We start from the raw sequence: 23,484 nt of genomic DNA on the forward strand, positions 1-23,484 counted from the left end.
ATGTTACAGTACAGTAAGAAGATATTTTTAAGAATTTTGAACAAATAACAGCCACTGACATCTATATTAGCCAAATGGGTATTTGTGACGTCATCGACTTTTGCTTTAAGATTTAAAGTGCTAGCGTTGCACCAGACCCCCTTAGGTGGTTTCGTTTGAATGTGTAGAACCTATATTTTAGCACATATGCATCATCTTGGTTTTTATTCTACTGTGCAAAAGTAATTTACACTTAAATACACAGTATTTTGGATACCCAAGCTGGGTATTTTACATTGGTTCATTTTCCTATTTTTCATATGACAGATGTACGAGTTATAGCTCAAATGAAAGCTCTTGCCAGTGCTCATACAGTTCTAGCGTTCTTTTTACTGAATTATATTCACATATCAAACAGTTGTCGAATGAATCGCCGTGTTTCCATGGCGCAGAAGTGAAAACAATACATTTATGATCAATAAGCAGCCCCAGATAGCACAGACAGCTGTCATCTCTTACCTTATGCTGTGCGCTTCAGGGCCATTCTCCTCTGTTTTTGAGGTGATGTGCATAAGTAATCCTTTTATATGTCTGATGTGGCCCAAACACAGTGAATTATGTTTGATCAAACAAAAGAATAGTGAAATATGAAAACAATGATCGGCCCCTGTGGCTTGTACAGCACCTCTCATCAGTTGGAATACAATAACTTTTGCATAGATTGTGGTAGAGACCTTTTTCTTTTTTGCTATTATTACAGACATGTGCAGGAACCACCAAAATTAACTCCAGCACGGTAGACCACACAGAACCTAAAAAGTACACTTTCAAATTTGAGTTTATAAAAAAAATACAAAAAGCACCTCTTTTTTCAGGTGTTTATTATGACACAGACAACATATACAGATATTTTAAACACCTTCAATAGTGTTTAATGAAAATTCAAAGGGTTTTCTTTAAAATGATACCAAATTTTTGCATTTACACCTCTGCATGTGGATTTGGGAAGCTTTTAATTTGGGTAGGCAAAATCCAGGCGGAAATCCCAAAATAGCAGCAGAGTTTAAGAGGTTAGAAACAAAAAATACAAAGGCAGTCAATGGCTGTTTTTTCCCAACATTCTTCAAAATATCTTCTTTTGGGTTCAACAGGAGAAAGTAACTCAAACATTCTGTTCCTTAAGATTATTTTCTCTTTATATTCAGTACAGTACAAAAAAAGTGTCATTTAACATGTCTGTAAAATTGCCACGTAGAGACGTGTTTCAAACATGTTTTTAGTGTCACCCGACTGATGCAATTGAACCCATTTCCATGTAGAAGTGGACTGTGGAGAGCCTCATATTTTTCCTCAGTCAGAACTAATGTGGAATCACACCTCTCGGATGGGATCTTTGGTGCTGTATGTGTGTAAGCCACAGTTTTATAATCGTGGACGTGAAAATGTGTCAGTGTGTTCTGCTCGGGGCACGTGGAGCCGTCCTGACTTCCAGTGTGCAGGTATCTGCTGCTTCTTCACAGAATTTCTGTATAATGACAAACAGTTGTAGTCAGAATTATTAGCCTTCCTGTTCAATTTGAACATTTCTATATTTTTTCCCTAATTTCTGTTTAATGGAGAGATTTTTTTAACACATTTCTAAACCTATTACTTTAATAACTCATCTCTAATAACTGATTTATTTTATCTTTGCCATGATGACAGTAAATAATATTTGACTAGATATTTTTCAAGACACTTCTATACAGCTTAAAGTGACATTTAAAGGCTTACCTAGGTTTATTAGGCAAGTCATTGTATAACAGTGGTTTATTCTGTAGACAATCAAAAAAAATATTGCTTCAAGGAGCTAAAAATATTGAACTTAAAATGGTTTTTAAAACTGCTTTATTCTGGCCTAAATAATACAAATAAGAATTTTTCCAGAAGAAAAAATATTATAGGAAATACTATGCAAATTTCCTTGCTCTGTTAAACATGATTTGGGAAATATTTGAAAAGAAAAACTTCATAGGAGGGCGAATAATTCTGACTTCAGCTGTATATTGGGTGTCTGTTGAGCTTCTGTTTGTGTGTGTTTAGAGATAGAATGCGGTTCTCCTGCTGTCCTGCCGCACTCTGTGTTATTGTGGAGCGGTGTCAGTAAGATCGGTTCTGAGGCTCTGTATGACTGTGATGTCGGATATCACAGTTCGGATACAGAAAATAAGTCTGTGTGTAAATCAGACGGTCAGTGGAGTAAGCCAGACTACTCTTGTGAAGGTACAAAGATTTTTATGTCTGAAGAAAACTTTAAAGGGATAGTTCAATTCTGTCATCATTTATTCAGTGTTTTGTTATTTTTGTTAAGTTTCCTTTTCTCCACTGTAAAAAAAAAATCAGTAAATGAGCAGTTTTCTGTATTTGTGATTTATTTATTTTTCCCCCTTTAATTTATGCTTTTGAATTGCATTATGGGATCTTGATCTGTTTTTCAACAACTTTCAACCCTGAAGTTTGAAAAAGGGACTTTTATAAACATTTTAACAGTTTAAAGTGATATATTGTCTGGGTTGGCTTTGTATATTATGCTATAAAAACTTTGTAATAAGCTGACAGTGCATTTTCTGTTTAACAGACTTATTTCTCTAATTATTATTATACATTGTTTGCTAGTTTCAGCTTGGCGCAAGAGTCGTTTTGATGTGTTGCACCACGCTGTTTAAATAGCAAATGCATTTAAGCTCATACTGTATGTGCGCCCATAGGCGTTCTGGTCTAAAAAGGGAGGCGTATTGAGGTGTATTGCTGGTGTGTTGCTATTCTGAGAAACTATAAAAGATTTTTCAATTGACCAGAACAAAGCCGGTCTATTGTCCAACGCAGAGCGAGTTAGTTGTGCGCCTCGCTTACACACTGCTTACACACAAGATGTAGAGCAATACACAAATATTTTTACAAATGAAAAAGAATTGAAATATTAAGGATAGATATATGATATAAATATAAAGAATTAAAATATTACAAAACATTATTTTTGAGCCCACATAAATTTAAAAACCACTGCCTTCATGCCTCTTTCATCTCTGGGGGCTTTTTCAGTTCGTTCGTGACAATTTGCTTTTGTATAATGTTATTATTATTAGCAGTGTTATTTATTATATGCATATTTATATATTTGTTTTATTAAAAACAAGCTTAGATTTGTTCACCTGCAGGTTTTAGACTATATGGGGCACAGCATGTGTTTTAGGATATAACTCAGGTTTTTGAGCACACTTCGTTATTATTGTTCATTTATTCGTTTGCTGGAAATTAGAACTGAATTTAGAAATAGTTTTAAAACAAATATTTGCGCTTAACAAACAAAATTAATTATGTATAGGCTTATTGATGTCTGTGCGTAAAGGTTTGCCTATCCACGAGAGTGAAAGTAAAAGTTAATCATTTATCTCTCATTCTCGCGCTGCAGATGCTCTGTTTAACTGTTTTCTTGCTAGTGAAATGCTCAGTTTTTCCACTTACACTTACTTCATGTACATAGCCAAAGCACCATGACGCGACGCAACTGGCTCTTAAAGGGAATGGGAGATGAGACTCTGATTGGTTTATTCTCAAAACACATCTATAACTCATTAAGAAAATAAACTCAACCCTTTTACACCATGAGCCACGGCGCAAAGCAGATTTTTCTGTCCTTATATTAGCAAAAGCGGATTCTGACACGCCCTGAATGCGTTTACACCCTGCGCTTTGCACTTTGTGCATGGACCATCAAAATAGAGCCCATAAACAATAGAGTTGAATTTTCAACATCAAAGTCGACAGAGCAGAGATCAACATCCCATAAAGCAATTCACAACCGTAAATAAATGGAAAACACTTCTGAATTATAAAATATTCCTTACAGTGTACTCTTTTCAGCTTAGTCCCTTTATTAATCTGGGGTCGCACAGCGGTATGAAGCACCAACTTATCCAGCATATGTTTTACGCAGCGGATGCCCTTCCAGCTACAACTTATCACTGGGAAACATCCATACACACTCATACACACACATACACTATGGTCAATTTAGCTCACCCAATTCACCTGTACCACATGTGTTTGGACTGTGGGGGAAACCGGAGCACCCTGAGGAAACCCGCGCGAACACAGGGAGAACATGCAAACTCCACACAGAAATGCCAACTGACTTACTTGGGGATCGAACCATGCTACCCACTGCACCACCGTGCTGCCCAATTAAAAATAATGTTGCTTTCTTTTTCTTCTTTAAGTGATGATATATAACAAACATCTCAGGAAACCTGTAAGTAAACATTGTTAAAAGGGACAGTTCACCGCATATTGAAAATTCGCTCTTCATTTACTCCTTCACTTGTTCCATACCTAACATAGGCTCATTCTGAAAATGTAGCCCTATATACATTTCTGGAGATCGTGAATTATGTAGCCAGAAGTACATATGGCTTCATTTCGTCTTTAAAACGAACGCTACGGGGTGGTATGATGCCGTTCCTTTTTGCGCTTACCAGCTGACCACTTACCACACCGCACTTCATCGCACTTCACCAAGTGCAAACACAGATACACGAACACTGTAGCATTTTAAAGCCGCGAAGATCAGTTGATTGCTCGTCTGTGTTTTCACTCGGTAAACATCTGTGAAGTGCAGTGAACTGATGACCTTTTACGACCACAGTCATTTCTGTTGAGCACTGGTGAACACTTTGGCAAATCAGGGGTGTTGCGTTAAACAGCGCTTAAATGTTAGTGGGAAATTGACGGTTGTAATAAATTTCATTAACGAAATCCAGTATCGTGATTCGTGAAAAGTCTAATATAGTGTAGAATAAGTGCAAACTTTTGCTAAATGGCATCTAAACCGTGTGTTTGAGAACGATAACGTTGTCTAACTACTGCCGTTTCCCTTAACTCAGCTGAAAATGAGGTCTGATATCCCTTTTTTATTTTCAGTATTCATTTAAAACAGACCTTCAGGTCACTCGGAAAATGGTGAAATTATGAATTTGTGCCGATTTCTCTTCGCTGATAAGATATACAGCCAGGTACACAACATTCCTGTGTGACTCCAGGCAATACTTCTGGGTTTCTTCCCACCGCAGCCTCGATTTCGCTTTTTAAATGGCGGTGGGTTGTAATCAGTCTATACCAAGGGTCACCAACCCTGTTCCTGGAGAGCTACCTTCCTGCAGAATTCAGTCCCAACCCTGATCAAACACACCTGAACCAATTTATAGTACCTTAAGCAGCACTTGATAATTACAAACAGGTGTGTTTGGTCAGGGTAGCAACTAAAATCTGCAGGAAGGTAGCTCTCCAGGAACAGGATTGGTGACCCCTGGTATACACTTCCATAGTCGGAAAGGTAAATACTATGGAAGTCAATGGTTACTAGTTTCCAGCATTCTTTAAAATACGTGTCTTTCTGTGTTCATTTAAAAGGAACTCATAAAGGTTTGGAACCACTTAAGGGTGAATGAAATGTAAGTTTGGGGTGAACTATCCTTTAAAAAAAAAGAAATGGCGCAGTGGGTAGCGCTGTCGCCTCACAGCAAGAAGGTCACTGGTTCGAGCCTTGATCTTGTTTTTCCTTTTGACATAAGATTATTTTGCTTATTTAATATGCAGATTATTTAGCTTGTTTTAAGACAAAAAACACTTATTTTTGGCTTGTTATTTCTTAAAACAAGACAATGTTTTGCTTGTCTTGAAAATTCTTCTTGATTTAAGAATTTTTAGATATTTGGACAAGAAACAAGACAAAAAAAATCTAAGAAAGACATTTTGAAGTGGACGGATTATAAGTTCCATACATTTTTTAGACAAAGAAGATATTTTGAAGAATGTTGCAAACCAGTACTTTATAACATTTTTCTAAATATCTTCTCTTTTTTGTTCAGTAGATGAAAGAAACTCATAATGGTTTGGAGAAAATGATGACAGAATTACATTATTTTGTTCACAATTGTTTTTAGTGTTTAGAAACTCCAAGCAATTTTGTCTTCTTTGTGCGGCAGTGATTTGGTAGTACTCATTGACGTGTCATTTCCTTCTCAACAGAGATTGTGTGTGGCGAGCCTCATAATCTGCCACTCACTGTGCAGATATGGGATGGCAGAGTCACGTTTAACAGCACTGTAACATATCAATGCCAACACGGTTACTATCCTAAACAAGGACAAAATATATCTGTGTGTGCTGAGAACGGTTACTGGACAAAAGCTACTCTGTTGTGTGAAGGTAATTGCTTACATTATTTATTATCAAGACATTGAATGTGAATATGCTTCAAATAAAAATCTTATAGTTATCACCATACTGTATGTCCTTGGTTGATTGATTACATTAAGAATTGCAAACTTTTTTTGAAAATATTTTCCAAGATGTTCTGTTTATGTATTCAAATGAGGCATTTTTTAATTAAATACGTTCTAATTTGCATGAATTTCTTGCACAAATATTGTATATATTAAAACATTGGATACAGTTCAGTTCTAAATTGTGTCATTTGTTTACATGCAGAGGCAAACAATTTTGTAATTCAAAAAAAAATATTTTTAGAAAAGAATATGTTTTTTATTACTTGTAGAATAAAATATCTATAATTAAGAAAAATTATGCATGGCAATATCAATCCTAACCATCAGATTATAGATGTGAATAACAAAATTTGATTTTAGTTCATGTACAGTACTGTAAGTTCTGCTGAAGTGGAGATTTATGACTCAGAAACTCATCGGGAGTGAATGGCCTTTAAAATATACATTCACCGGCCACTTTATTAGGTACACCTTACTAGTATGGGATTGGACCCCCTATTGCCTTCAGAACTGTCTTAATCCTTTGTGGCGTAGATTCAACAAGGAACAGGAAATATTCCTCAGAGACTTTGGTCTGTATTGAGATGATAGCATCACGCAGTTGCTGCAGATTTGTGGGCTGCACATCTATGATGCGAATCTTCTCCCATTCTAACACATCCCAAAGGTGCTCTATTGGATTGAGCTCAGGTGACTGTGGTGGCCATTTGAGTACAGTGAACTCATTGTCACGTTCAAGAAAACAGTTTGAGATGATTTGCGCTTTATGACATAGTGCATTATCCTGCTGGAAGTAGCCATCAGAAGATGAGTACACTGTGGTCATAAAGGGATGAACATGGTCAGCAACAATACTCAGGTAGGCTGTGGTGTTGACACCATGCTCAATTGGTACTAATGAGCCAAAAGTGTGCCAAGAAAGTATCCCCCACACCATTACACCACCACCACCACCAGCCTGAAGCGTTGATACAAGGCAGGATGAATCCATGCTTTTTATGTTGTTGACACCAAATTCTGACCCGACCATCCGAATGTCACAGCAGAAATGGAGACTCATCAGACCAGGCAACGTTTCTCCAATCTTCTATTGTCCGGTTTTGGTGAGCCTGTGTGAATTGTATCCTCAGTTTCCTGTTCTCAGCTGACAGGAGTGGCACCCGGCGTGGTCTTCTGCTGCTGTAACCCATCTGCCACAAGGTTGGACGTGTTGTCTGTTCTGCAATGCTCTTCTGCAAACTTTGGTTGTAGCGAGTGGTTATTTGAGTTACTATTGCATTTCTATCAGCTGGAACCAGTCTGGCCATTCTCCTCTGACCTCTGGCATCAACAAGGCATTTGCGTCAACAGAACTGCCACTCACTGGAAATTTTCTCTTTTTCATACCATTTTCTGTAAACCCTAGAAATGGTTATGCGTGAAAAATCCTAGTAGATCAGCAGTTTCCGAAATACTCAGAACAGCCCGTCTGGTACCAACAACCATGCCACATTCAAAGTCACTTCATCATGTTGACCATGTCTACACGCCTAAATGCATTGAGTTGCTGCCATGTGATTGGCTGATTAGAAATTTGCGTTAACGAGCAGTTGGACAGGTGTACCTAATAAAGTGGCCAGTGAGTGTATATCATTATTAAACATTTTTTTAAAAAGTGTATGTAACATTAGACTGAAATAAAAAGCCTTAACGCCCACAATTTCAAAACTGACTTTTGCATGAATTTTTCTTTCTTTAATTTTTGCATGGCTCACTTTAAATATATGTGTAAAATCTGTGCCTTTAATATTTCAATTGCCAATATTTTGAGTTTTTGTTGTTCCTCAGAGGTGCACTGTGGATTACCGCCTTCTCTCCCGCTCGCGGTTATGATATGGAGAGGAGACACTAAGGTTGGATCTAGTGTGTCTTATAAGTGCATTGAGGGATTTCGTAATGTTAGGAAAGGAGAAACATCAGTTTGTGATTCAGAGGGAATCTGGAGTCTGCCTGATTTTCTCTGTCAAGGTATATATTTATTTTTCCATGTCAACTTTCCACTTAATTTATGATATGGTCATTCTTAAGAAATGGTGTTGTTTATGTATCTGCCAGTGCCAAGTTAAGACACAGTTATTTACAGTATATAGTGCTTTATAACTAATCATTCATTTTTTTCATTTTAGTCCCTTTATTCTTCAGGGGTTAATTTTTTAAGAATATGAGCCAATGTGCCTTGATGTTTAATGTTCACATTGTAATTTTGTACTGCATACAATAGTAAAACACATGTTTGTTTATTAATTTAAGAGTATTTTTCAGGTTATGCATTTATCATTAGTTCATTAGTTCATTTTCATTCATTCATTTTCCTTCGACTTAGTCCCTTTATTCATGAGGGGTCGCCACAGTGGAATGAACTGCCAACTTATCAGCATATTTCTTACATAGCAGATGCCTTTCCAGCTGCAATACTGGGAAACAGTACTGGGAAACACCCAGACACACTCATTCACACACATACACTACAGCCAATTTAGTTTATTCAATTCACCTATACCACATATGTTTGGACTGTGGGGGACACCAGATCACTCGGAGGAAACCAGCATCAACACGGGGAGAACATGCAAACTCCACACAGAAATGCCAACGGGCCCATCCAGGATTTGAACCAGTGACCTTCTTGCTGTTAGACGACAGTGCAAACCACTGAGCCACCGTATGAGTCTGTGTGGGCATCCGCTGCATAAAAAATATGCTAAAATAGTTGGCGGTTCATTACACTGTGGCAACCCTGGATTAACAATGGACTAAGCTGAAGGAAAATGATTGAATGACTGAAATTGGCCATAGTGTATGAGTGTGTGTGAGTGTGTATGGGTGTTTCCCAGGCCAGTGCTGGGTTGTGGCTATAAGGCCATCCACTGTGTAAAACATACAGTATGCTGGAATAGTTAGCAGTACATTATGCTGTGGCGACCCTGGATAAATAATGGACCAAGCTGAAGGAAAATAAGTGGATGAATGAAATTGGCTGTAGTGTATGAGTGTGTATGGGTGTTTCCCAGTACTGGTCTACGGCCGGAAGGGCATCCGCTGTGTAAAACATATGCCAGAATAATTGGCAGGTCATTCCGCTGTGGCAACCCTGGATAAATAAGAGACTAAGTCGAAGGAAAATGAATGAATGAATGAATGAAATTGGCTGTAGTGTATAAGTGTGTATGGGTGTTTCCCAGGCCTTTACTGGGTTGTGGCTAGAAGGCCATCCACTGTGTAAAACATACAGTATGCTGGAATAGTTGGCAGTTCATTAGGATGTGGGGACCCTGGAAAAAATAATGGACCAAGCTGAAGGAAAATAAGGGAATGAATGAAATTGGCCGTAGTGTATGAGTGTGTATGGATGTTTCCCAGTACTGGGTTGCGGCTGGAAGGGCATCCGCTGTGTAAAACATATGCCAGAACAGTTGGTGGTTCATTCCACTGTGGCAACCCTGGATAAATAAGGGACTAAATTGAAGGAAAATGAATGAATGAATGAATGAATGAATGAAATTGGCTGTAGTGAATGAGTGTGTATGGATGTTTCCCAGTACTGGGTTGCAGCTAGAAGGGCATCTGCTGTGTAAAACATATGCCAGAACAGATGGTGGTTCATTCCGCTGTGGCAACCCTGGATAAATAAGTGACTAAGTTGAAGGAAAATGAATGAAGGAATGAAATTGGCTGTAGTGTATAAGCATGTATGGGTGTTTCCCAGGCCAGTACTGGGTTGTGGCTGGAAGGCCATCCACTGCGTAAAACATACAGTATGCTGGAATAGGTGACAGTTCATTCCACTGTGGCGATCCCGGATAAATAATGGACCAAGCTGAAGGAAAATGAGTAAATGTATGAAATTGGCCGTAGTGTATGAGTGTGTATGGATGTTTCCCAGTACTGAGTTGCAGCTGAAAGGGCATCCGCTGTGTAAAACATAAGCCAGAACAGTTGGTGGTTCATTCCGCAGAGGCAACCCTGGATAAATAAGCGACTAAGTCGAAGGATAATGAATGAATGAATGAATGAATGAATGAATGAATGAATGAATGAATAAGGAAGGAAGGAAGGAAGGAATAAATGAATGAAATTGGCCGTAGTGTATAAGCAATTATTGGTGTTTCCCAGGCCAGTACTGGGTTGTGGCTGGAAGGGCATCCACTGTGTAAAACATACAGTATGCTGGAATAGTTGGCAGTTCATTCCACTGTGGCAGCCCCAGATAATTAAGGGATTTTTATATAACACTGAATTTATTTTCCATAAGTACAAAAAACAGGGCAGTAGTATTGAAATGTTGCTTTGTTTCGTAGTATTTTAAACCTGTATGTCTCAATTAAAACAACATGCTATTACGCATTTTCTGAGAAAAGTGTCACTGTCAAGACATTATTATTAATCTCATCATATTGTCACATTACCAACTTCACACATTTCTTTAAGAATGACCTCTCAGCGGTGTCTGTCCTCATGAATGATCTGGTAATCTGCATGCACATGTACAGTGTGTCTGTATGTGTGTTTGTGTAGAAGTAGACTGTGGCGTCCCCGTCTCTCTGCCTCATTCAGTTGTGTTGTGGAATAACAGCTCCAGTCTGGGCTCCGTGGCCCTCTATGTGTGTCAAGCTGGATTTCACACTGTGGGTGAAGGAAACATGTCTCTGTGTCGTTCAGACGCAAAATGGAGCAAACTTAACATGAGATGCGAAGGTACTGATAATATTCTGGCTTCATTTGTCATTCAAAGCATGCGTGACTTTTTTCGTCTTTCGTGGAAGAAAACACATTGATGCTGCTTTAGCTACATGGTTTCGATTGGAAGTCATTTATTTCTAACACTGATCTCGATGAACAGAGATCAACTGTGGGCCTCCTCCAGAATTCCCACACACAGATTTAGACTGGAACAAAGCATCTACACTGGGAAGTGTGGTTCAGTATAAATGTAAATCTGGACTCAAACAGGAGGGTGACAAAAACATGACGATGTGCAAATCAGACGGAACGTGGGAAAAAGTGTCTGTAACGTGTTCAGGTAAACAGGTTAATTGCTGTTATAATAATATACACCACCATTCAATGGTAATGTTAGATTTAAGCAAAACAAAAATCATATATATATATCATATATACATATATATATATATATATATATATATATATATATATATATATATATATATATATATATATATATATATAAATATATAAATATATATATATATATATATATATATATATATATATATATATATATATATATATATATATAAATATTGACAAAAGTCGTATCGTCGATCCCAGTTGTAAGAGCATCAAATAATAACTTGACTTCTAGTTGATCATTTGGAAAAGTGGCAGAAGGTGGATTTTTCAGATGAATCATCTGTTGAGCTGCATCCCAATCATCACGAATACTGCAGAAGACCTACTGGAACCTGCATGGACCCAAGATTCTCACAGAAATCAATCAAGTTTGGTGAAGGAAAAATCATGGTTTGGAGTTACATTCAGTATAGGGCTGTGCGAGAGATCTGCAGAGTGGATGGCAACATCAACAGCCTAAGGCAGTGGTCCTCGATTTTTTTTCCATCAAGTACCACCTCATAAAAAAATTGTCTCTCCAAGTACCACTAAAATGAGCAATATTGAAATAAAGTAGCGTAGTAGGCCCAGTAAAGCAGCTACAACTCTGCACAGTTAAAAAAACGTGGCAGATTACCTCAGAAATACAGGCATATATGGCATATTATATACATCAGTTTTGCTAAATTTTGAAATATGTAGTAGCATATACATTACATATTTTATTCCTCCACGTATTACTAGAAGGAAGCCTGCGTACCACTAGTGGTACACGTACCACAGTTTGAGAACCACTGGCCTGAGGTATCAAGACATTTGTGCTGCCCATTACATTACAAACCACAGGAGAGGGCAAATTCTTCAGCAGGATAGCGCTCCTTCTCATACTTCAGCCTCCACATCATAGTTCCTGAAAGCAAAAAAGGTCAAGGTGCTCTAGGATTGGCCAGCCCAGTCACCAGATATGAACATTATTGAGCATGTCTTTAATAAAATGGAGGAGGAGGCATTGAGGATGAATCCAAAGAATCTTGATGAGCTCTGGGAGTCCTGCAGGAACGCTTTCTTTGCCATTCCAGATGACTTTATTAATCAGTGATTTGAGTCATTGCAGAGATGTGTGGATGCAGTCCTCCAAGCTCATGATGGAGTCAGACACAATATTCATTCTGTTTCCACTGCAGCATGACTTTATATTCTATACTGGAGATTATTTCTGTTAAGTGACAAGACTTTTGTCTAAGCAAAGTCAGAGCTTACTGTCTTTATGAAATAATTAAAAATCAACTTATGATCATATGTTATTTTGGTAAAATAAGCGTAATCTAGAGGCCTTTGCCTTTCATATAAGCCACTTCTGATACCAAATGATCAACTAGAAGTCAAGTTATTATTAGTTGTTCCTAAAACTTTGATAGGCCACAAGACTTTTGTCAGGTAGTGTACAGTATGTGTGTATGTACAGTACACTCTCAGAAATAAAGGTACATGAGTTGTCACTATGGTGGTACCTTTTCAAAAGGTACAAATTTGTACCTAAAAGGTCCATATTAATACCTCAAGGGTACATATTGGTACCTAAAAAGTACAAAAGTGTTCCTTTTAAAATTTGTAGGTACTAATATATACTTCTGAGGTACCAATATGGACCCTTCAAGTACAAATGTGTGCCTTTTGAAAAGGTACCACCCCAGTGACAGCTCACGTACCTTTATTTCTGAGAGTGTATGTGTATGTGTACAAATCATATTCTTCTACTTGTAGTGTTTTTATTTTTATTAGCCTTTATTTGGCTAAATTTGACAAAAATCTATTTTTTTCCTTGGCTCAGGTGTGACATTTGCAAAATGGGTTCAGTTGAACTGAAATCTTCCATTGTTGTTGTTGTTTTTTTTTTTTTTTTGGAAAGAAAGAAATTATATGCCAGTACGAAAACTGTCACAAACAAGGAAAACAAAATACATTTGTCACAAATGTCCTATGTTGGTCCTATATTTAACACTCATATCCTGAATGATATTCTTTAGCGTGTCTCTTTTGTTTTTGTTATTGTCCTCTGTAGCACACTGTGGCCCTGCACCCGAGCTGCCGCACACTGAGGTATTATGGGACAACAGCACTGCAGTCGTTCACCGCTGTGTTAAAGGACACTACAGACACGCCGGAAGTGACATTTCAATATGTGACATTACTGGAGAATGGCAGGTTGCCACTCTCCATTGCAGAGGTACACAGTCAATGATCCTCATTTACTAAATCTACTACTATTTACTAAAGTCAATTTGCTGGTATTCGTTCAATTGATTGACAATATAGCACACCTTAAAGCAGGGGTGCGCAAACTCGGCCCCGGAGGGCTGGTGTCCTGCATAGTTTAGCTCTATCTCTAATCAAAAGCACCTGAAAATGTCAAACAGTGTCTTCAAGATCCCTAGAAATCCATAAGTTTGATTAGAGTTGGAGCTAAACTGTGCAGGAAACCGGCCCTCCAGGACCGAGTTTGCCCACCCCTGCCTTAAAGAAATGGTTTAACAAAAAACTTAAATAACCCAATGATTTACTAACATTTAAGCCTTCCTCAGTGTACTGTATTTGACTTCTTCTGAACACAGTCATTAGTTTCTTTTTATATTTTACTCTTGCATGGCTCCTCCAAGCTATATAATAGTGTTAGGTAGCAACTCTTTCTTTTGAAGCTTTCCAAAACATATAAATCTGTCAAAAAACTATCCCATACGCCGCCATATAATGCGGTTTTCGTCCGGGCCGTGGTACACTGGACCAGCTCTATACCCTCACCAGGGTGCTCGAGGGTTCATGGGAGTATGCCCAACTAGTCCACATGTGTTTTGTGTCAACAAACTTGTGTCTGTTGCATATAACCGGTCCAATTTTCTTGTGATTCTGTGTGTTCCAGAGCTGAAGCTGACAATAAATGATCTGGTGGTGTTTAATGAAAGATGTCTACGCTGGAATGCAGAGAATGAAGGGTATAAGGAGAAATACACAGTGAGTGGAGCTTTACTTACATGACTACACATTAATTCATTCATTTTCTTGTCGGTTTAGTCCCTTTATTAATCCGGGGTCGCCACAGCGGAATGAATTCCCATCTTATCCAGCAAGTTTTTACGCAGCGGATGCCCTTCCAGCTGCAACCCATCTCTGGGAAACATCCACACACTCATTCACACACACACTCATACACTACGGACAATTTAGCTTACCCAATTCACCTGTACTGCATGTACCCCTTTGGACTGCGTCTGTGGGGGAAACCGGAGCACCCGGAGGAAACCCACGCGAACGCAGGGAGAACATGCAAACTCCACACAGAAACGTCAACTGAGCCGAGGCTCGAACCAGCAACCCAGCGACCTTCTTGCTGTGAGGCAACAGCTCTACCTACTGCGCCACTGCTTCGCCTTGACTACACATGTAAAAAGCTAAATATCTTTACACTGATGGCTTCTCCAAATTGTCTTTCAGTCTTTCATGAGATGTATGTACAGTCAAAATGACTGAAGTCAAAATGATTCGCCCTCCAGTGAATTGTTTTTTCTTTTTGTTTTTTTTAAATATTTCCCAAACTATGATTAACAGAGAAAGGATTTTTTCACAGTATGTCCTATAATATTTTTTCTTCTTGAGAAAGTCTTATTTGTTTTATTTTAGCTAGATTAAAAGCAGTTTTCAAAATTTTAAATACATTTTAAGATCAAAATTATAAGCCCCCTTAAGCAATATTTTCTTCTATTGTCTACAGCAGTGGTTCTCAAACTTTTTACCAAGTACCACCTCAGAAAAAAATATAATAATAACCATAATGACCAGTAATGAAATAAAGCAGCTACAGCACTGCACAGTTTAAAAACAAGTCATATTGATATTTATACAATTTTTGATAGATATTGAAATAAACGTTGCATGTACATATGACGTATTTTTAAAACTTTTTGAAATCTGAACATTAACTTGAATGTAGATTGCTAGGGAACCTGTTTTTCTCAGAGGATGTCAAGCTGACAGAATATTGCTGCACTCTGATACGAGTTTTAATTATGGAGAAAATTATGAAGCACTGCAGTGTTTGGGTGTTCTGTGTTTGAGATAATTAGTCTAATGAAGTTATGTTCCACATAAAACATGAAGCTGATCAGTTGATTCTAGTCTCGTGACTCGCGGTGCGGCATTCTAAAAAGTTAAGATATTTTAACTGGGTATGCCTGGAATACGCAAACGCTTTGCGCTGCAGTTCTTACTCATTTTTCTAGCCTGTGGGTTAAATTTTGACGCTCAAGTGACCGAGATGTAACAAGAGAATACGGTCATTTTTCAAAATTGTATAATTTTTTTCTTTCATTACTCAGTGATTCCTCCGTGTACCACTAGAAGTAAGCCTGCACACCACTAGTGGTACACGTACCACAGTTTGAGAACCACTGGTCTACAGAACAAACTATCGTTATACGACTTGCATAATTAACCTAGTTAAGTCTTTAAATGTCACTGAATACTAGTATCTTGAAAAATATCTAGTCAAATATTATGTGCAGCCATCAATAGCAAAGGTAAAATAAATCAGTTATTAGAAATTATTATAGATAAAAATTATTATTATAGTTATTAAAACTATTATATTTAGTAATGTTGAATAAAATCTTCCCTCCGTGAAACAGAAATTGGGAAAAAATATACAGGAAGGCTAATAAATCTGACTTCAACTGTATATCTTCTTCTCTACACAGGTGACGTTTGTTGGATTGCGAGACTTTGAGCATTTCTTCAGTGACAGGAGAAAGATGTTGTTTACCTCCTCTGCACTTTGGCCTGTTCTCTGCTTAAATCTCCTGCCAGCAACAAACTACACCATAACAATCACGGCCGAGTCCACACGAGCCACGGCTACAGTTACAGCAAACACTAGCATACCAGGTACTGCAGTGAATCTGCTATTACTGTACGTGCATCTATAAACCAAAAACAACATTTATATTTATTTTTTCAACATTTATAACCTATTTTAGCTTGTTTAGGCAAGGAGAGGTTATTTTTATAGCAGATTTTATACACAGTGGTAATATTCAAAGTGCTTTACATAAATAACAAACATAAAATACAAGTATAAGAAAAACAATGAAGAATAAAACTGATGAAAACTAAAAAAAATAAAACGACAAAAAGTAAAAAATAAAGACACAAATATGATTTATTTTGGAGCTAAATTTTGTGCTGGTCAAATTTTATTGAGCTGTAAAGCTTAGTTTAAGGGTGCTTTCACACCTACACTTTTGTTTCGGAACTTGTCTCGTTTGCCCAGTTAGCGCGGTTCGTTTGGCATATGTGAAACCACCAATCGCGCTCAGATCCGCGCCAAATCAATCACTCCGAGATGGCTTGAATGAGGTGGTCTCGGCTCGATTGAAACGAACTCTGGGGCGGATCGATTGTAGTGAGAAAACGATACGACATGAGCCTGATTATTTCACAATGTATTATGGATATGTAATAGGCGTGAGGTCATTCCAGACATCCCATGTCTCCCGGAAGTTTTAGGAGTCGCCCGCAAATGCAGATAGACTCTCAGATGCACGCAAACGGGTGATAATCTCCAGGAAATTGTGCGTTTTCTCCCAGTCCTCAAATACGTCACACACCCTTCTCACCCCTCCTCACCGCATCCCTCTTCAGACACGTTGCGTGCACCTTGTCAAACACCACCAAACCACCACCCCCCTGACAGCTGAGCAGCACTTTGCAAAATAAACCCTGACACTCTGACCAATGTGAGGAGAGTTTACTCGCATGTGACGTGTTTTAGCTCTTTTGGTCCGATTAGAAATTTTGCCGTGTGAAAGCGAACCGCACCAAGAGCAAAGAGCAACAATGTAACAAATGTAATCTCTGTTTCAGAACAACTGAATCGATTCAGTTGTTCCGAAACAGAGATTAAAATTGTTACATTGGTCAGAGTGTCAGGGTTTATTTTGCAGCGTCCCGCTCAGCTGTCAGGAGAGGTGGTGGTTTGGTGGTGATTGACAGGGTGCGCGCGCTCCGTGTCTGAGGTGAGATGCGGTGGGGAGGGGTGAGAAGGGTGCGCGACGATGCCTATTTGAGGACTGGGAGAGAGACGCGAGATTACCCAGAGATCATCCCTCGTTTGCGGGCATCCGGAGACTCGCGAAACTTCCCGCCCTACTCATAATTCTCTCTTCATATAGCCGTAAGCCTATTACATATCCATAAAACACTGTGATATAACCGCGCTCAGATCAGATCGCTTTCTCACTGCAATCGAACTGCTCCAGGGTTCGTTTCAATCGAGCCGAGACCACCTCATTTAAGCGATCTCGGAGCGATTACTTTGGCGCGGAACAGAGCGCGATTGCCCTGTTCACATATGCCAATCGAACCGCGCTAACTGGGCAAACGAGATACGTTCCGAAACAAAAGTGTAGGTGTGAAAGCACCCTGAGTCAAAATTATTTGCCCTCCTGTTATTTTTTTTCTGTTTTTGTGCCGCGTTGTTTAAGTAGCAAATCCATTTGTGCCTTTTTGTAGACTCATGGGTAGGGCCAGACGGAATCTGTGGACGTTTTTTGCTATCTCTGCGGAGAATTTTGGTAAAAATCTGCGGATTTCTACGAATTATTTTGGGAGTATCCAGCGGAGTATCATAACTTACACTTTAATACATTAAATAAAAAGTAATAAATTACTGAATAAAAGCTGAATAAATTCTGATTTACACATTTACTCAAATAAATAAACAGAATTTATAATGGGTTAAAAAACTGCAGAAATCTGCGGAATTCTGCGGAAAATCTGCGGAATTCTGCGCGCGCAGATTCCGTGTGGGCCTACTCATGGGTGTGCTGGGCTGAAAATAAGGTGTGTTGGGCCCAAGCCATTAACCAAATAAAAGATGGTCTAAAGTAGGCTTGGGCGGTATCCATATTTTGATACCATCAAACCTCCTCCCTATTTCACCTCAGTATATGGTATTACCGTGCATAATAATAAAAATTATGATGTAAGGCTCAGATAGCAGCACTAAACTTTTGCCGCGTGCCTAAACTATTCAGAAACTGAATACCGTCTGTGACCTAAGGTTCGCGGTCACCTGTTTGTTGCACGATTTGCAAATTGTCTTGTTCATATTGATTTGGGGGGGTGGGTGGGGGACAGAAGAGCAAGCCCAAAAACCACCCAGCTAGATGATACAGAGTTCAGACAGCCTATAACAGCACGTGCTCGCTCACTCGGGAGCGATATTGTTACACCACCCGCTCCCGTTCAAATTACACCAGAAGTGCCGGCCGCTCCCTCGCTTTATTCGGAAATTTATTCCTGCACTGCAAGAAATCTGGTTGGGTCCTGCTCCGCGTTACAGCAAGTAATACAGTAATGCAGACCTCTAGTTCATATTTACCATGTCTCCATTCTTGTTCTGTCGAAACCCGAAATACTGCTAAACTGCAGAGGTTGTGTTCTTTTTTGAGACCAGGTCAGTTGGTACGAGACTGCCATCTTACCTCAATTCTCTCTTTCTCTCTCTCTCTCTCTCTCCTACACACTGTCCTGTGACGACAATCACGCATACGCATTTTTAGGGATTAAATAAATTATGTTTAATATTTAATACTTGTCTCTTATATAAGTGCATTGTTTTTTATGACGATATAATGTCGGTATTGAAACTGATACTGTTGCTATTTTTAAATCCCGCGGTATACCATATTACCGTATTACCGCCCAAGCCTAATCTAAAGTCCAGTGCAAAGAGCGTTAGTTATGTGTCTGTGCGGGTCCAAACGCTTACACGTTGCTTAATACACACAGTATGCACAGCAATACACAAATATCTTTACAAATGAAAAAGAATTAAAGGATTAAAATGTTACAAAAATTATTATTTTCTACAAAAATATAAAACTCACTGCCTCCATGCCTTCAGTTTATTCAGGGGTTTAGTTTATTCATGACATTTAGCATTGGCATAATGTTATTATTATTAGAGGTATTATTTATTATATGCATATTTATATGTGCTTTAATAAAACAACTTTACATTTGTCCTCCTGTCGGGTTTTGGAGATGTCTGCATCACCATAAGGGTCATAAGAATAGGACGTGTGTTTCAATATAGCTCAGGTTTTTGACCACACTTCATTATTATTGTTCATTTATTCGTTTGCTGGAAATTAGAACTGAATTTAGAAATAGTATTAAAACAAATTTTTGTGCTTAAAAAACTCAATTAAATACATAGGCTAAAGGATGTCTTCAGTGGAGTGAGTTTCAACTGTTTCCTTACTCCACGAATGTAAAGGAGTAAAGTAAAGAGAAAGTAAAGAGGTCAAATGGGGGACGCTCATTCTTTATCCTCGTGCTGCAGATTCTCTGTTCAACTGTTTTCTCACTAGTGAAGCGTTCAGTTTATCCACTCACAAAGTCCGCCATGTAAATAGCTAATGAGCCATGGCGTGACGCAACTGACTCTTAAAGGAAATGAGAGACGAGACTCTGATTGGTTTAATGCATGTTATGCTCAAAACACACCTATAACTCTTTAAGAGAATAAGCACAACCCTGTTAGACGATGCGCTGAGGCGCAAACCATATTTATCTGTCCTTAAAATAGGACTCGCCCTTAATGCCCTTGTGCCATGCACTTTAGCCTTTTGCTTAGACTTAAAATAGAGCCCATTATGTTTATAAATGTGTTGAAAAAAATCTTCTTTCTATTAAACAAAAATTGGGTGGAAAAAAAACATACAGGGGACTAATAATTCAGGACGGCTAATAATTCTTACTTCAACTGTATATATGTTTTAAATGATACATGCCAGATTTCATGTTTTCAAACACAAACAGTTGCATTAACACTTGCTGGGTTTATAATTAAGTGCCATTGTGTGTGCTTATTGACTTCCAAACCTCTAAAACAAATTGTATTTGTGTGTGTATTTTGACTTGTATGCTGTTGTTTTGTGCTCTGTTAGTTCCCCCAACACCAGAAATCAAATACAGTGAAGTAGAGGCTTCATCGCCCACTCTCAGACTGAGAAGATCCACCAACACACTCGACTCAATATGGTACGAATGTTTAATTCATAAATGTCATCTGGGCTACAGATAAATGCAGTGTGTAAATTGTACAAATGAGATCGTACAAATTCATGCGAATAACCACTAAATCTAAATGTTACGAATTGCCATAAGATTGTGTTTGTATGTGATTAAGACTGAAAATGATTATCATTTGAATGTCTCGTTTGCCTAGATGATGACTATGCTGTACCATTTCCAACTCACAAATAATTCAACACTTCAAATAAAAAATAAAAACGTTAGATTTGAGCTTTAAATCAGACCGCAGTAGGTAGCGCTGTCGCTTCACAGCAAGAAGGTCGCTGGTTTGTGTCCCAGCTGGGTCAGTTGGCGTTTCTGTGTGGAGTTTGCATGTTCTCCTCGTGTTGGCATGGGTTTGCTCCAGATGCTCCAGTTTTCCCCACAGTCATGCGGTACAGGTGAATTGGATAAACTTACTTGGCTGTAGTGTAAGTGTGGGTGTTACCCACTAATTGGTTGCAGCTAGAAGGGCATTTGCTACGTAAAACCTATGCTGGATAAGTTGGCGGGTAAGAGAAAATGAATGGTTGAATTAAAATATATAATATAATATAATATAATATAATATAATATAATATAATATAATATAATATAATATAATATAATATAATATAATATAATACAATACAATATAATATAATGTAATATGACATAATATAATATAATATTAAAATATAATATAATATAATATAATATAACATAATATAATATAATATAAAAATATAATATAATATAATATAACATAATATAATATAACATAACATAACATAACATAACATAATATAATATAATATAATATAATACAATATAATACAATACAATATAATATAATATGACATAATATAACATAATATAATATAAAAATATAATATAACATAACATAACATAACATAACATAATATAATATAATATAATATAATATAATATAATACAATACAATATAATACAATACAATATAATATAATATGACATAATATAATATAATAAAAAAATATAATATAATATAATATAATATAATATAAAAATATAATATAATATAACATAATATAATATAATATAAAAATATAATATAATATAAAAATATAATATAAAAATATAATATAATATAACATAATATAATATAAAAATATAATATAATATAATATAACATAATATAATATAATATAATATAATATAATATAATATAATATAATATAATATAATATAATATAAAAATATAATATAATATAATATAATATAAAAATATAATATAATATAATATAATATAATATAATATAATATAATATAAAAATATAATATAATATAATATAATATAACATAACATAACATAACATAACATAACATAACATAATATAATATAATATATATAATATAATAATATAATATCTGCTATATCATCCCCATATTCCAGCACACACTGCATAAATCAACTATTATTTACAATTTTATATTCAGTTGCTAAATGATATTTTTACGATGTGTCTGTGTGTTCAGCATGTACGAGGTGTTTGTGTTGCCGGTGGAGGGTGTGATGCTGTTTGACTGCAGCTCCTCTTTAAGTCGGCACTTTTCAACACAGCAGGGCTGTGATGGCGGATACGTCACGGCTCAGATTCAGCTTCGAGATCTGAACGCAGAAATGAACTTCACTGTGGGCGATCAGCAGCTCTACGGAGACTTCTTCAACGCTCCTCTGCAGAACGGAAAAGACTATTTCATTATCCTGCGCACCGTGTGTCAGTGGAGAAAGGTGAGACCCAAGATTTAGAAGAAGTGTAACGAGTGTACAGTTGAAGTCAAAATTTTTCACCTTCCTGTGAATTTTATTTTGTTTTTTTTGTTTGTTTTTTTATTTCCCAAATGATGTTTAACAGAGCAAGAAATTTTCACAGTATGTCTGACAATATTTTTTTCTTCTGGAGAAAGTCTTATTTTTTTTATTTCGGCTAGAATAAAAGCAGTTTTAATTATATTTAAACTATTCTAAGGTCAATTTAATTAGCCCTCTTAAGCAACATTTGTTCTCGATAGTCTACAAAACAAACCATCATTATACAATGACTTGCCGAATTATCCTAACCTGCCTAGTTAACCTAGTTAAGCCTTTAAATGTCACTTTAAGCTGTATAGAAGTGTCTTGAAAAATATCTAGTCAAATATTATTTCCTGTCATCATGACAAAGATAAAATAAATCAGTCAGTAGAAATGAATTATTAAAACTATTATGTTTACAAATGTGTCTCTCAGTTAAACAGAAATTGGGGGAAAAAATAAACAGAGGGGGTTAATAATCCAGGAAGGCTAATAATTCTGACTTCAACTGTAAGTGTTTCTCAGATTATTTGGTTATTTTTTCACCTCTTTGGTTTCTCTTTGGCAGTCCAGAACACAGTCCTGCATAATCTGGGCTAAAACTAGAGGTAAAGATCCAACCAAATGCATCTACATCTTCCACACATAACATGGCTAAAAAAGAATCCACATACAGTTAAACACTAAATTGTTAGCCCTCCTGTAAAAATTATCTTCATTCATTCATTTTCCTTTGGCTTAGTCCATTTATTCATCAGATGTAGCCACAGCCAAATGAACCGACAAATTATCTAGCATATGTTTTACACAGCAGATGCCCTTCCAGCTTTAACCCAGTACTGGGAAACACCCATACACTCTCACATTTACTCTTTTAGACTACGGACAATTGTCAACCGCCCCAGCCGGGACTCAAACCAGCGATCTTTTTGCTGTGAGACGATAGTGCTAATCGCTGAGCCACTGTGTTGCCCGGAAATTTCAGTTTTTTTTTTTACCAAATATTTTTTTAAGTTTAACAGAGAGAAGGCATGTTCAAAATATTATTTTAAATTGAAAACTTAAAATTAATTTACTCACCATTCTGAGAAACAAAGTGGGAGTTCTGACTTTGTAACTCGC

General features: G+C 37.1%; 1 protein-coding gene across 20 annotated transcripts in view; it reads left to right on the plus strand.

Moving 5' to 3' along the window:
- The window catches only part of susd1 (sushi domain containing 1), a 37,418-nt gene that overhangs the window by 10,070 nt on the left and 3,864 nt on the right, over positions 1–23,484 (plus strand). For 2 of the 20 annotated variants that reach the window (XM_073951947.1, XM_009301208.5), the window contains 12 exons: positions 1,299–1,478; positions 2,062–2,241; positions 6,046–6,225; positions 8,133–8,312; positions 10,860–11,039; positions 11,185–11,364; positions 13,477–13,641; positions 14,332–14,423; positions 16,163–16,349; positions 20,420–20,513; positions 22,044–22,299; positions 22,931–22,970. In XM_073951947.1, coding sequence (XP_073808048.1) covers positions 1,299–1,478; positions 2,062–2,241; positions 6,046–6,225; positions 8,133–8,312; positions 10,860–11,039; positions 11,185–11,364; positions 13,477–13,641; positions 14,332–14,423; positions 16,163–16,349; positions 20,420–20,513; positions 22,044–22,299; positions 22,931–22,970 — 1,914 coding nt within the window. Of the gene's footprint in view, positions 1–1,298; positions 1,479–2,061; positions 2,242–6,045; positions 6,226–8,132; positions 8,313–10,834; positions 11,040–11,184; positions 11,365–13,476; positions 13,642–14,331; positions 14,424–16,162; positions 16,350–20,419; positions 20,514–22,043; positions 22,300–22,930; positions 22,971–23,484 lie in introns of all 20 variants that reach the window. The other 18 variants (XR_002458832.3, XR_012406685.1, XR_012406690.1 and 15 more) reach the window with 11 other exon arrangements.

This window comes from Danio rerio, chromosome 5, assembly GCF_049306965.1.
Source record: "Danio rerio strain Tuebingen ecotype United States chromosome 5, GRCz12tu, whole genome shotgun sequence".
Taxonomy (NCBI): Eukaryota; Metazoa; Chordata; class Actinopteri; order Cypriniformes; family Danionidae; genus Danio; species Danio rerio.